Source organism: Macrobrachium nipponense, chromosome 46, assembly GCF_015104395.2.
Source record: "Macrobrachium nipponense isolate FS-2020 chromosome 46, ASM1510439v2, whole genome shotgun sequence".
Lineage (NCBI taxonomy): Eukaryota > Metazoa > Arthropoda > Malacostraca > Decapoda > Palaemonidae > Macrobrachium > Macrobrachium nipponense.
The window spans coordinates 36,244,855-36,257,669 of NC_061106.1; the positions used below are offsets into that span (position 1 = coordinate 36,244,855).

The 12,815-nt window shown below is 42.3% G+C and overlaps 1 protein-coding gene across 2 annotated transcripts in view; it reads left to right on the forward strand.

Moving 5' to 3' along the window:
* LOC135214907 (iron-sulfur clusters transporter ABCB7, mitochondrial-like) overlaps positions 1–12,815 on the forward strand; it is a 41,271-nt gene that overhangs the window by 6,591 nt on the left and 21,865 nt on the right. For both annotated transcript variants that reach the window (XM_064249374.1, XM_064249373.1), the window contains 4 exons: positions 9,056–9,259; positions 10,457–10,649; positions 11,858–12,126; positions 12,461–12,637. In XM_064249374.1, coding sequence (XP_064105444.1) covers positions 9,056–9,259; positions 10,457–10,649; positions 11,858–12,126; positions 12,461–12,637 — 843 coding nt within the window. The remainder of the gene's footprint in view (positions 1–9,055; positions 9,260–10,456; positions 10,650–11,857; positions 12,127–12,460; positions 12,638–12,815) is intronic.

Consider the following 12,815-nt stretch of genomic DNA (forward strand, 5'->3'; position numbering starts at 1 on the left):
AGTACAATACTACAATTTTTTATAAAGTTTTATGGAAATTGTAATGCCTCTAAATTATGACAATTATAATGAGAATCTCGGTAAATGAAACTAAAATGCACATTTAAGATTCTATGCCTAAATCTTCTTTGATGTGCCAGTAAAATTAATCTTTGTTAATAAAGCTGGTTATTTTTTCATTTAAAATGAATTATACTTATCCTATTGATCATCTTTTCTATTGCACTAGGTTGTTGGATGTTATTTTTCAAGTACAATAATGAGTGAATTTTGAGCTTTTTGTAATGCTTGTATATTTCTGCAAGGATACTAGCCCACTTGTGGGTAATCCTATCAGTGCAGCTCACATCGTGCACTTTAGACATTATTAAAGATTGGTTACATTACCTCATTGGATGCTCACTGCATCCATTTTTTTAGCGTTTTTCTTTACCACCATTCCCTCGTTGTTTCTTCCAGCATACTCTCCAATCACTCCAGCCCCCTCTTGTCACTGTCTTCAGTGCTGAATGGCTGAAAATGCCGCAGAGCTTGGTTTATAGCCAAATTTTCATAAATAATCAGCCACAGTAAGGAAGGAGTCATAGCGCATTTTAATTTTTGCTGAAGATTGTCTCAGAATGCCAAAGCCATTGCCTTTCAACTTGTAGCAAGTTTTAAATGAACCAAAAATCTGTACATCTCAAATAGTAAATAAACTGGCTTGATATATTTTGTGAGGTTTTTCCCAGTTCCACCTTGAGAACTTTGCAATAAAGGTGTTTCATGAGGAGTATTTCCTCAGATGAACATTCCATGCATGACACAGTAACGTGAGCTACTTGCAACATGGCTGTCACACAATAATTGATCAGTGGCAGAAGTAAAATAAATTTTGAAACAAAGGAGACAGTGATTTATGTAGCATCAAGATAATGATTGTTACATAGTAAAATTCTGAATAAACAAGAATACTAGCAGTACTGGAAAGGGAATGAGAATTGTGTAAAATGGCCTAGCAGGAGATGTTTCATGGTTATCTCCCACTTAAAGAGAGAGTTTTGTAGGAGAAAGACAGGTTTTCATTTGTGTAAGAAATGAGAATATGTAAAGTCAATTGTACTTTTCATAGGTATACAAACCTGAAGTCTATTGCCATAAATCTTCCTATAATTAACTTTGTATGTCTCACTGTAGCCAGAGGAAAAAGTGGGGGTCTGCAAAGTACATACTAGACTCACTTATTACATTTATTAAGTCCTCTTGTAACAACCTTTAGTTTGTAGGCTTTACTGAAGGTTCTTTGTAGTACCCCTTCAGCCCCTAGCCGCAACTCCTTTCATTACTTTTACTGTACCTCTGATCTTATTTCTTTCTTCATTTTACTTTCAACCCTCTCCTGACAATTGTTTCATGCAATTGCAAAGTTTTCCTCCTGTTGCATCTTTAAATTTTCTACTCTAAATTTTCCTTTCAGCACTGAATGACATAGGTCCCTGCTCTTGGTCTTTGGCCTAAATTTAATATTCCAGTGTATTTTATTTTATAAATACAGTTTATTTGAAAAATTGTCATCTTTTCAGGCAAATTCATTAATCAGATACAGGCAGTCTCCACTTTGAGCAGACTTGGTTATCAGCGATCCGGTTTTATGGTGCTCTAAAATCAGCAATTTATGATGCTGTAACAGACCAAATTCCGGGTATCAGCGCCATAATGGTGCTTATGGTGATGATAACCAGTTATTGGTGCCTTAAATCACCAAGTTTCGGTTAATGGCGGTTTTCACTTATCGGCACTCCCTCGGGAACGGAACCCCTGCCAATAACAGATGACTGCCATTAGTGGGTACTCTCTTTCCATCCATATATTACTTGCTTTTTACATATGTGTCTTTATAAAAAGTGAGCTGGGTGCAAATTTTTTTTTATTAAACGTGGTACTGACATGTATGCAGTGGAAAACTTTTTCATTCTTTTTTTAATTGAAATCTGAGCCTGAGGTTTTATGATATGAAAGTACAGTAGGGCAATTAGGTGATTATTGGGTTGAATAAAAAAAATATAGGTTTTCTTATAACTGACTTTTTATCTCATCTATATTGTTTACTTATTCTGTTTTGTAATTTTGTACATGAACTTTCCTGTCAGATATATACTTAGCTATACGTTCTCTGACGTCACGACAGAATTCAAAACTCGCGGCACACGCGACAGGTAGGTCAGGTGATCTACCTTACCCGCCGCTGGGTGGCGGATGTAAGAACCAATCTCCCTTTCCAGCCAGAATTTTTCTGTCGCCGGTGACGACTCACCTGTGGTTGTTACCTCCTGACAGCTTTATTCATTTCTCGTTGCCGTGGATTTATTTGGACTGACTTTCGGTGAAGTACCTGATCTTGTTGGCTTGGCATACGCATTTGTGGATTGTGTTTGGATTTTTCTTTGATTTCGAGATGTCTGAGTTAGAGGTTAAGAAATCTTCTATGTTTAGAGTGTGTGCTATGGATGAATGCAAGGTGAGACTACCGAAAGCTACGGTAGATCCTCACACAGTTTGCTTTAAATGTAGAGGTAAAGAATGTTCTTTTGATAACCCGTGTAATGAGTGTGAGAAGTTGGATGAGGGTGAATGGAAGGCTCTTTTTTCTTCCTACTTGAGGAAGTTAGAGAAAGACAGGGTGAGAAAGGTGCTTCTTCTAGAAGTTCTAGTAAGTCTCGTATTAGCGAGGTAGAAGAAAATCCTGTTGTAGCTTATTATAACCTTCTCCAGTTTCAGCTCCTGCGCCCTGCATCGAACCTAAGGATACGACTACGGAAGTGGCAACCATGAGAGCCACGATCCTTAGCATGGAAAAGAAGATCCGTTCGTTGCAAGGTAAGAGTAGTGAAGGTGAATTGTGCAGTGACCCCAGTGCAGTGGAGGGTGCGTCTGATCGGCTCCTTAATGCTTCCAGGCCTAGACCTCTTCCAGACTCCCAGTCCCAGTGGAGGAGGAAAGTCAAAAGCCGCAGGAAGGTTAGGGAGAACTCCCACCGATCAGGCGTCCCCTCGGTAGATCCTGATGCTCGTACCCAGGCTGCCCTTGTTCGCGCGAAGAAGGAGGTATTGCGACAATGCTTCTCTTCGTCTTCCTCACCTTCACCTAGAAGAGGATGGAGCGCCTCGGATTCTTCACGACCGCTGAAGAGAGCCTGGAAGGCGCCTGGCTCCTTTCCTTCCAGCCCGGAAGTTTTTCCAGAAGAGCCGGAAAGTAGAGATCAAGAAACCCAGGAGGGAACAAGAGTTCTCGCCTCATAGTAGGCTTCGAGCCTCTTCTCCGGTGGAGGATTTTACAAGATCTCCAGCTCGAATTCTTGCGGGACTGCAAGCGCAGATTTCGGCACTGGCGGGCTCCTTGGCAGGAGGAACGCGGCGGAAAGACGTCTCTCTCCCTGTCAAGAAGTCTAGGATTCCTTCACCTGTCTTACCGTCTCAGTCAGAGTCGGTTCTCTCTCCTTTATCAGCGGATGGAAGGAGGCGCTCTTCCCTCAGCAGGCGCTTGTCGTCTTCCAGGCATCAATCGCCCAAGAAGCTTTCTCCTGGTGACTACATCTCTCCAGTAGGAAGGGATCTAGCGACTAGTAGGCGTTCGTCTAAAGACAGGCGTACAGCCTCGTCCTCGCGCTCTTTTACGAAGATCCTTCATTCTCCGGATAAGAGAGCCTACTCTTTGATGGATTCATCAAGAGACAGGATCTCGCCTTATGTTAGGCGCCTTGAGCCTAGTAGGCGCTACTCCCCAAGTAGACGCTCTCCCGCTCCCAAGCGTGGTGCGGAGGATAGGCGCTTTTCTCCTGATAAGCGCGGCTCTACTTTTAGCCGCTCGATTCAGGACAGGCGCGTAGAGCCTGAAAGATATGTCTCTTCTGGGAGACTACCTTTTGAAGAGACACACAAGTCGGGAGCGAAGTTTGTGGAGCATGGTAGACGCCGGTCTCCTAGTAAGCGACCTTCTCCAGACCTTCGCTCCTCCTGTAAGTAGGCGCCAAGAGCCTAGTAGGCGTTCGCCTCATGGTAGGCGCAGCTCGCCTGGCAGCCGCTCTCCTTTGAATAGGCGCATGGATCCTGAGAAGCGCCTTGAGCATAGTAGGCTCTCCTCTCCTAGCAGGCGCTCCCCCTTGGAAGCCCGGAATTCTAGGAGTAGGATTAAGGAGCAAAGAGCACGCACTCATCAGAGTAGAAGGACTCATTCGAGAGGAGCTCTCCAGAAACTTTGGCTTCCCCTGATAGGCGCCAGTCTACTACTAGACACTCTCTGGACAGGCGCATTTCTTTAGAGAAGGCTAACTGCACTCGTAAAGAAGCGGAGGGTTCTTCAGTGGATGAAGTTGAACCTTCAGAAGAGGATTTGGTGAAGGACTCGTCAGTTTCGTCCTACAAGATCCTTACAGATCTACTTCTTCAAGAGTTTGGAGACTCCCTTACTCCCGTCGCTCCTCCGTCGCCTCTCTCTTTATTCTCGACTTCGAAGAAGACGAAAGTTTTCCTCTTGTGTGAGGATGAAGCCAACCATCTCAATGAAGAAGGCTTTGAGAGGTGTTGGTGATTGGCTGCTTTCTTAAGGAAAGATAAGGGAAAACTGTGTTTTCTTTTCCCTCCTTCCAAGCTTACGGGCAGACTTGGAATTTTGTAGGCGATCTGGAGAACCCTTAGGTCTGGGTCTTCCTTCATCGGCGGATGCGGACTTCTCTTCTCTGGTGGATGCAGCACGACGCTCGGCTCTTTTGTCGGCCAAAACGACCTGGGCTATGAACGAGCTTGACCACCTGCTGAAGGGAATGTTTAGAGTTCTTGGAAGTCTTCAACTTCCTTGACTGGTCTTTGGGGGTCTTGGCTAAGAAGACTCAGAACCCGGATGCTATTTCGCCAGAAGATCTAAACAGTGTTCTAACGTGCATTGACAAAGCAGTTAGAGATGGATCGAGCGAAATAGCCTCCCTCTTTGGAGCAGGGATCCTAAGAAGAGATCAGTCTTCTGCTCTTTTCTCACGAAGTCTGTTTCGCATGCCCAAAGAGCCTCTCTCCTGTATTCGCAGCTCTCGCCTCTGCTTTTTCCAAAGAAGTTAATACAGGATATCTCAGGATCTATCTCTGCGAAGGCGACTCAGGACATGCTCGCACAGTCGGCACGGAAGCCTAAGACCTCCTTCCAGACGAAGACTAAGAAGGAGACTCCAGCTAGACAGGAGCCCTTTCGAGGGGGCCCCCCTTCTAGAGCCTCTACCTCGAGAGGTAATAGACCTTTCAAGAGAGGTAGATCCTTCTCACGCTCTGTCAGAGCTAAGAAGTAGGGAAGTAGTCCTCCAAACACCAGTAGGTGCCAGACTTCTAAGATTCTCGGAAGCCTGGACAAAGAGAGGAGCGGACAACTGGTCCCTCTCTATAATAAGGAAAGGATATCTGATTCCTTTTACGGAAAGACCACCGTTGACAACGACTCCGAGGGAGTTGGTGGCCAGGTACAGGGATCCCATCATGAGCCTTGCTTTAACACAAGCAGTGGAACTAATGTTCGAGAAAGAGGCTATAGAGCTAGTGAACGACCCTTGCTCAGCAGGCTTTTACAACCGCCTTTTTCTAGTTCCAAAAGCCTCAGGAGGATGGAGACCGGTTCTGGATGTAAGCGCCCTGAATTTCTTTGTAGAAAAGAGGAAGTTCGCCATGGAGACGACATCCTCAGTGTTGGCGGCCCTTCGGCCAGGGGACTGGATGGTGTCCCTAGATCTTCAGGACGCTTACTTCCATGTGCCTATCCATCCTTCGTCAAGGAAATACCTCAGGTTCATGATGGGAGGAAGGATATTCCAGTTCAGGGCCTTGTGCTTCGGCCTTTCAACAGCCCCTCAGGTCTTTACAGGCCTAATGAAAAATGTAGCAAGATGGCTACATTTGGAGGGAGTCAGAGTGTCCCTTTACTTGGACGACTGGCTGATCAGAGCCAAGTCTCAGGAAAGATGTTTGGAGGACCTACAAAAGACCCTTTTCATGGCAAGTTCGCTGGGACTTTTGGTGAACTTTCAAAAGTCTCAGTTGATCCCCAGTCAAGATCGTATCTATCTGGGGATTCGGATGGCTTCTCTGGATTTTCGGGCCTTTTCCGTCTCCAGAAAGGATAGCCCGAGGGTCAGAGAAAGTCAAAGCCTTTCCTAGAGAAAGAAGTATGCACAGCGAGGAGTGGATGAGTTTTGTTGGGGACACTCTCCTCGTTGGAGCAATTCCTTTCTCTAGGAAGGTTGCACCTCAGACCTCTCCAGTTCTTTCTCCATCGAAACTGGAGGTGTCATTCACAAAACCTAGAGTTCTCCCTTTCGAGATTTCAAAGGAAATCAAGAAGGACCTCTCTTGGTGGGCCAACCCTCTCAAGTTTGCAGAAGGGATGTCCCTTCACATTCCGAACCCCAACCAAGTGTTGTATTCCGACGCCTCGGAAACAGGTTGGGGAGCGACGCTCGGCTCAAGAGAAGTGTCAGGCACCTGGAACAAGGAACAGGTGACCTGGCACATCAACAAGAAGGAGCTGATGGCGGTTTGGCTAGCTTTGAAAGCTTTCGAACCCCACGTCCTAGCTTCAACAGTTCAGATCAACTCGGACAACACCACGGCCCTGGCTTACATCAGGAAGCAAGGGGGGACTCACTCTTTCTCCCTGTACGAGACAGCAAAAGAACTTCTGCTTTGGGCAGAAAAAAGGAAGATTTGTCTCCTTACCAGGTTCGTACAGGGAGAAAAGAACGTCAGAGCAGACCTCCTAAGCAGGAAAGATCAAGTCCTGCCGGCAGAGTGGACTCTGCACGAAGATGTTTGCCAGGATCTGTGGAAACTTTGGGGCAAACCTCATATAGACCTCTTTGCCACAGCCAAGAATATGAGGATAGCCAACTACTGCTCTCCGATATCGGACCCGAGGGCAGTGTCGATAGACGCGTTCCTACTAGATTGGAAGGGTCTAGACACGTATGCTTTTCCTCCATTCAAGATACTGGGAGAGACTCTAAAGAAGTTTGCAGAATCGGAGGCAACAAGGATGACGCTGGTAGCCCCGTTCTGGCCCGCACAGTATGGTTCACAGAGGTACTGGAATGGTTAGTAGATCTTCCGAGAACATTACCACAGAGGATCGATCTGCTCAGACAACCCCACTTCGAGAGGTATCACAAAAACCACCTCCCCGCTCTAGATCTGACTGGCTTCAGACTGTCAAAAGTTTGGTCAGAACGAGAGGCTTTTCGGCAAGAGTTGCAACGGCTATCGCAGCAGCAAGAAGGCCTTCTACCCTTAGAGTCTACCAATCGAAGTGGGACGTCTTTCGGCGATGGTGTAGGAACCATCACTTTTCCTCTTCCAGTACCTCTGTGACACAAATAGCAGACTTCTTACTTTCCTTAGGGAAGAAAGTGGATTGGCGGTATCAACCATTAAAGGCTATCGTAGCATGCTATCTGCAGTGTTTAGGCACAGAAACTTAAACATTTCAGAAGATAATGACCTTCATGATCTAATAAGATCGTTTGAAACATCCAAGAAGGTTTCTCCAGGGGTTCCGAGTTGGAATCTGGATGTAGTGCTACGTTACCTGAGGTCCAATAAGTTCGAACCGCCTCAGTCTGCATCGTTCAGAGACCTCACGAAGAAGACAATTTTCCTCATGGCATTGGCTTCCGCAAAAAGGGTTAGTGAACTCCATGCACTAGAAGGAAATGTGGGATTCAGAGGAGATGCAGCTATCTGTTCATTCCTTCCTTCGTTCTTAGCCAAGAACGAGAACCCCTCAAATCCTTGGCCTAGGAGCTTTGAAGTACAAGGATTGTCTGCATTAGTAGGCGAGGAAGCAGAGAGGTCTCTTTGCCCAGTAAGAAGTTTGAAATTCTATCTACAGAGAAAGAAAAAACTTAAGGGCAATGATGTCAACCTTTGGTGCTCTGTAAGAGATCCAAGGAGGACACTTTCGAAGAATGCGCTTTCTTTCTTTATCAGAAGCCTGGTGAAAGAAGCGCATGCGATATGTGAGGAAAGTCAATACAAAGTTCTTAAGGTAAAAGCTCATGAGGTAAGAGCTATTGCCACGTCATTGACTTTTAACAAAAACATATCCCTGAGTAATATTATGAAGGCAACATTCTGGCGTTGCAACTCAGTCTTTGCAAACCACTATCTGAGAGACGTCAAAATTACGTATGAAAAATGCTTCGGGTTAGGCCCGTACGTATCGGCGGATTCGGTGCTGGGGCAGGGAGCTGAGACATATCCTTAGTAGTATATATTTTTTCCCCTTGTTAGGTTGTAAGTTTTTGGTTGTTTGAAAGAACATGCGGGTAGGCATGTTTTTCATTTCGTAGTGCTAACAATGATTAGATTGGTTAGGTGATCGGTGTATGTTTGAGCTCCTTGCAATGATAGTGGTTAGGTTCTGTCATATAAGTGGGCGAATCCCCGTTGACAGATCCTGCTCGGATTCTATCAAGTAAGCGGACAACCAAATCCCTTTGATAGACCCAAAGAGTCTGTCAGCTGTAGGTCACGCCCTCGCTGAAGCTCTTAAGGCAACGCAGACTCATAGACAGTAACTACGAAGTCTTCTGCCTAAACAGGTAAGAACCAAGGTTGTTTTTACATCCTACAACTAGTGTTGTTTTCCCCTTTTTTCCATATTTATATTGCTGTCTCTTTCCCTCCACCAAGGGTGTCAATCAGCTAAGTATATATCTGACAGGAAAGTTCATGTACAAAAATGTTATTGTTAGTATACAATAAGGTTTTGTACATACTTACCTGGCAGATATATACGATTGATGGCCCGCCCAGCCTCCCCTCAGGAGACCGGTGGAAGGAAAAATTCTGGCTGGAAAGGGAGATTGGTTCTTACATCCGCCACCCAGCGGCGGGTAAGGTAGATCACCTGACCTACCTGTCGCGTGTGCCGCGAGTTTTGAATTCTGTCGTGACGTCAGAGACGTATAGCTAAGTATATATCTGCCAGGTAAGTATGTACAAAACCTTATTGTATACTAACAATAACATTTTTATGTTCATAATAGGCTGAACTAAGTACACATGGTGCTGGTGTGAGAGGTCCACTGACAAAAAAATTTCAAGCATGGCATGCTCATCAGAAGTTTGGTGTAAGGAACTGCTTCCATCCAGGAGCAACAGCTTTGTCAAGAGATTATATGGGAGTTACTACCAAAGAAGTTTCTGGCAGAGAAATGATTAGAGCTTTAGCATCATACGTATGGCCAAAGGTATACAGTACATAGTTTTGTTCAGTATTTTTCCTATTAAAAGCATAACTTGAATGAGATTTTTTTATTTATGTAAGTATGCTAAGTGCATTTATTTGCTAAAACTTTAATGTTGAAACTGTTATTAGGCAAAGTACAAACTGGTGGATTACAAAGATTATTTTATTAAGAAAAAATGTTTATTGTGATGGTTTATGATTTCACCAGGGTAGACTGTTATGTCAGCCTCTCATTTGGGAAAAGATCCAACTTGCCTGTGGGGATCTGTTAAGGCTTGAGGGTCTTGCCCCTTCAGAACCACTTCAGAGTTAAATTGGCACTTTTGAGGGGTTATTTAGCTTCCTCATGAGCTCTGTAATCTCAAGGGATTTGGACCAGGTGAACAATCTGACCTCTGAATCAGAAGGTTCCCTGTCGCATGGTATATTGAGTAAGCTGCCTCAGTGCTGTCGACAAGCCAGAGTTTTCTATAACCTGTTTCTTATAGTCAGCAATTTGATATTCTCAGTCTTCAGACTTTAGATTATCCAGCACAATATTTTTAAATGAGGATTTCAGCATATGCTGCTGAAATCATAAGATTCCACAATATCCCTATGATCAAGCTGTAATCTTCTTAGTTGATGACCTGTTATTGGTGTAACAGGAATCTTTATCTGAGCAATGCCTGTAAATTGAAATAAGTAGTGGTTTTGGTGTGTAACAAACTAGCTGTGCATGAGCAGCAATGTCTACCCCATGTAGTTCTTCTTCCTCTGGAAGTTTTTTATTGTTTCATGAAAAACTATATTGGCATTACTATAAGTGATGGGGTTATATGGAAATTTTGTTTTTATTTCATAGAGATATTCTACTCATCATGCTTCTGTTGGAACCATTTTCTTGCTTTGTCTACTCAGTGATTAACACGTAAAATAAAATTAGCATTCTAATGTATTACCTAAGTATTTTTACCTTTTAAATAGTTTACCCTGATTACTAAATGGTTCAGGCTATTTGTTTTTTATTACCTTTAATTCCTTATTCTTGGCTTAGGCCTTTTTTATTGTATAATAATGGCTTCCTTCAGTTTTATGTATGGATGGTCATCAGTCACATGGGTTATAGATAGGTAAGAGGTTATACGTTGCTAACAATTTTTTAAAGTGCAAATTCAGTAAGGAAAAATATCTAATTGTCAAAATTCTTCAATTTTAGGGAAATCCAGCTGTTAAAGGACGTGTGATGACAGCTCTTAGTCTGCTTGTAGGAGCTAAGCTTCTCAATGTCCAGGTTCCATTTATTTTTAAAGATGCCATCAATTATCTAAATGAACACACTGGTGAAGCACTCTCTATGGCTGATCCAGTTTCAGCAGTAACTACCACAGCTATATCTTTGATGATTGGATGTAAGTATTATTTTATATGGTTTGGGTCAGTTATCAGAATACGTACTGTAGTATAGTACTTTGTCTTTATTGATCTGTATCTTGAAATTACTGAGGTCCTGGGAGCTGGATAATTTGTAAATTGTGATAAATGTGTACTATACCCAAGCAGCCAAGTCTGAAGGCCTCAAGTTTTCATATATTTAAAAAAAAAAAAAAAAATTTCCCCATTGGGGGTTAGCTTTCAAAATCTTCTCAACAGACATACTTTTCTTGAATGCCAAAGAAGTGCTCAGGCCCCTAATGTCATGAGCTCTAGCTCTCACAAAATTATTTGAGCTTCCAGATTTTGTTTAGCTAGTGCTAGAAGATTTTCCTAATGTTAAGACCTCAGGTTTGTTATTTATGAAAAATACAAAGTAATTAAAAATTGGTCATGTTTGTGTGTACATTTGAGGGTAGGATATGTTACTCATCTTGAGCCAGTTCCTCTTTGTCCATAGGCTTAACTTACACTTGACCCTCCCTGCATAAGATGCACTGTGAATTTCCTGGGACTTTTTTTAAGTATGGCTCAGATGCCACTAAATATGGTAATATATCACACTTGAGGTTTTGAATGACAAAGAAGACTTGCAAATCTCAAATAGTTGCATATGGTAACACTGTAACTCGGTCAGAAGTGGTTGGTAACTGACATTAGTTTAAGTAGCAGTGCCTGAAATGTTAGCATAAAGTTGGACAGCACACTGTCGTGAAAAAAATATCTTAACCAAAGATAAAATGTGACAGTAAGATCATAGGATGAAACCTTGCACTTAAATGTGCCAGATATGAGAGTCCACTAATCAGGGAAAAATGTTACAATCGCATTGATCATAAGGAGGAAGAGTTTCTTTATGCAATTAAGTGAAAATGAAGAGGTATAACAATCTTGGCAAAATTTCATTAGTCTGCTGAGGAGCAAAGTTTGCATTCTGGTGGGCAAGAAGAGTATGAGCTGAGAACTATAGAGCCTTTTTATACATGTGCTGTTCATCTTTTATAGACAAATGCTCTTCATCTTCTTTCAAAGAAGGTTTGTCCAGGAACATTTTGTGGCAAACAAACAAAATTGTACGATGAGTTATGGTTGTGTAATATCATTTACAATCATAATGTTATCAAACAAATGATTTTATATGCAAAATATAATATGAACAAATGTTAATGCCAAAGATTTTCAACAGATGGTATTGCACGCATTGGGGCTGCTGGATTCAATGAACTTCGTAATGCTGTTTTTGCCAAAGTTGCCCAAAACTCTATACGGAAAATAGCCAAGAATGTCTTTCTGCACCTTCACAGTTTAGATCTCAACTTCCACTTGAACAAACAAACTGGTGCCCTCTCTAAAGCCATAGATAGAGGAAGTAGAGGAATAAATTTTGTGATGTCAGCATTGGTTTTTAATGTTGTTCCAACAATTTTTGAAGTTTCTCTAGTGTCAGGTATTTTGGTAAGTCCTAGTGGTTTTCCATTTATTACCAAGTAGGGGATGTTCAGTTTTACTTGCTGGGCATACCATTTAGAATTTTATAAAATTCATGCTATTTTAGTATACTACGCTGTATTGATTTGCAGTAATGTGATAATAAAGTTTTGCAGATTAGAGATTTACCAAATATTGCAATTGCTTTCAAGTTGTCTTGTCGAATGATGCATTACATATTTTATGAGCAAAAGGAACTGTGTTTATTTTGAAATTAATACTTACGTTGAATGATGAGTATGCCTTTTTAAAAATGAAGGTTTAGAATTGATAACATGATCCACAAAATTGATTTTTACAGGCATACAAGTGTGGGCCTGAGTTTGCTGCTGTAACCCTTGCATCCATCGCTGCATACACAGCATTCACTCTAAGCATTACCCAGTGGCGAACAAAGTTCAGGGTGGATATGAACAAAGCTGAAAATGAGGCAGGAAATCGGGCCATTGATTCCCTTATTAATTATGAAACTGTTAAGGTTAGTATGTTTTGTTTTGGATCATAATTTTATTGTCCTTCTAAGCAATGGTTAGTTGAATTTGTGTGTTGTCTTTTGTATAATATAGTTTATATTGCTTATGGTGTTTATATTAGATAATGGAACTGTATATGTTTCCTGTGAAAGAAGTTACTGTTTAATTCAGACATTCATTTCG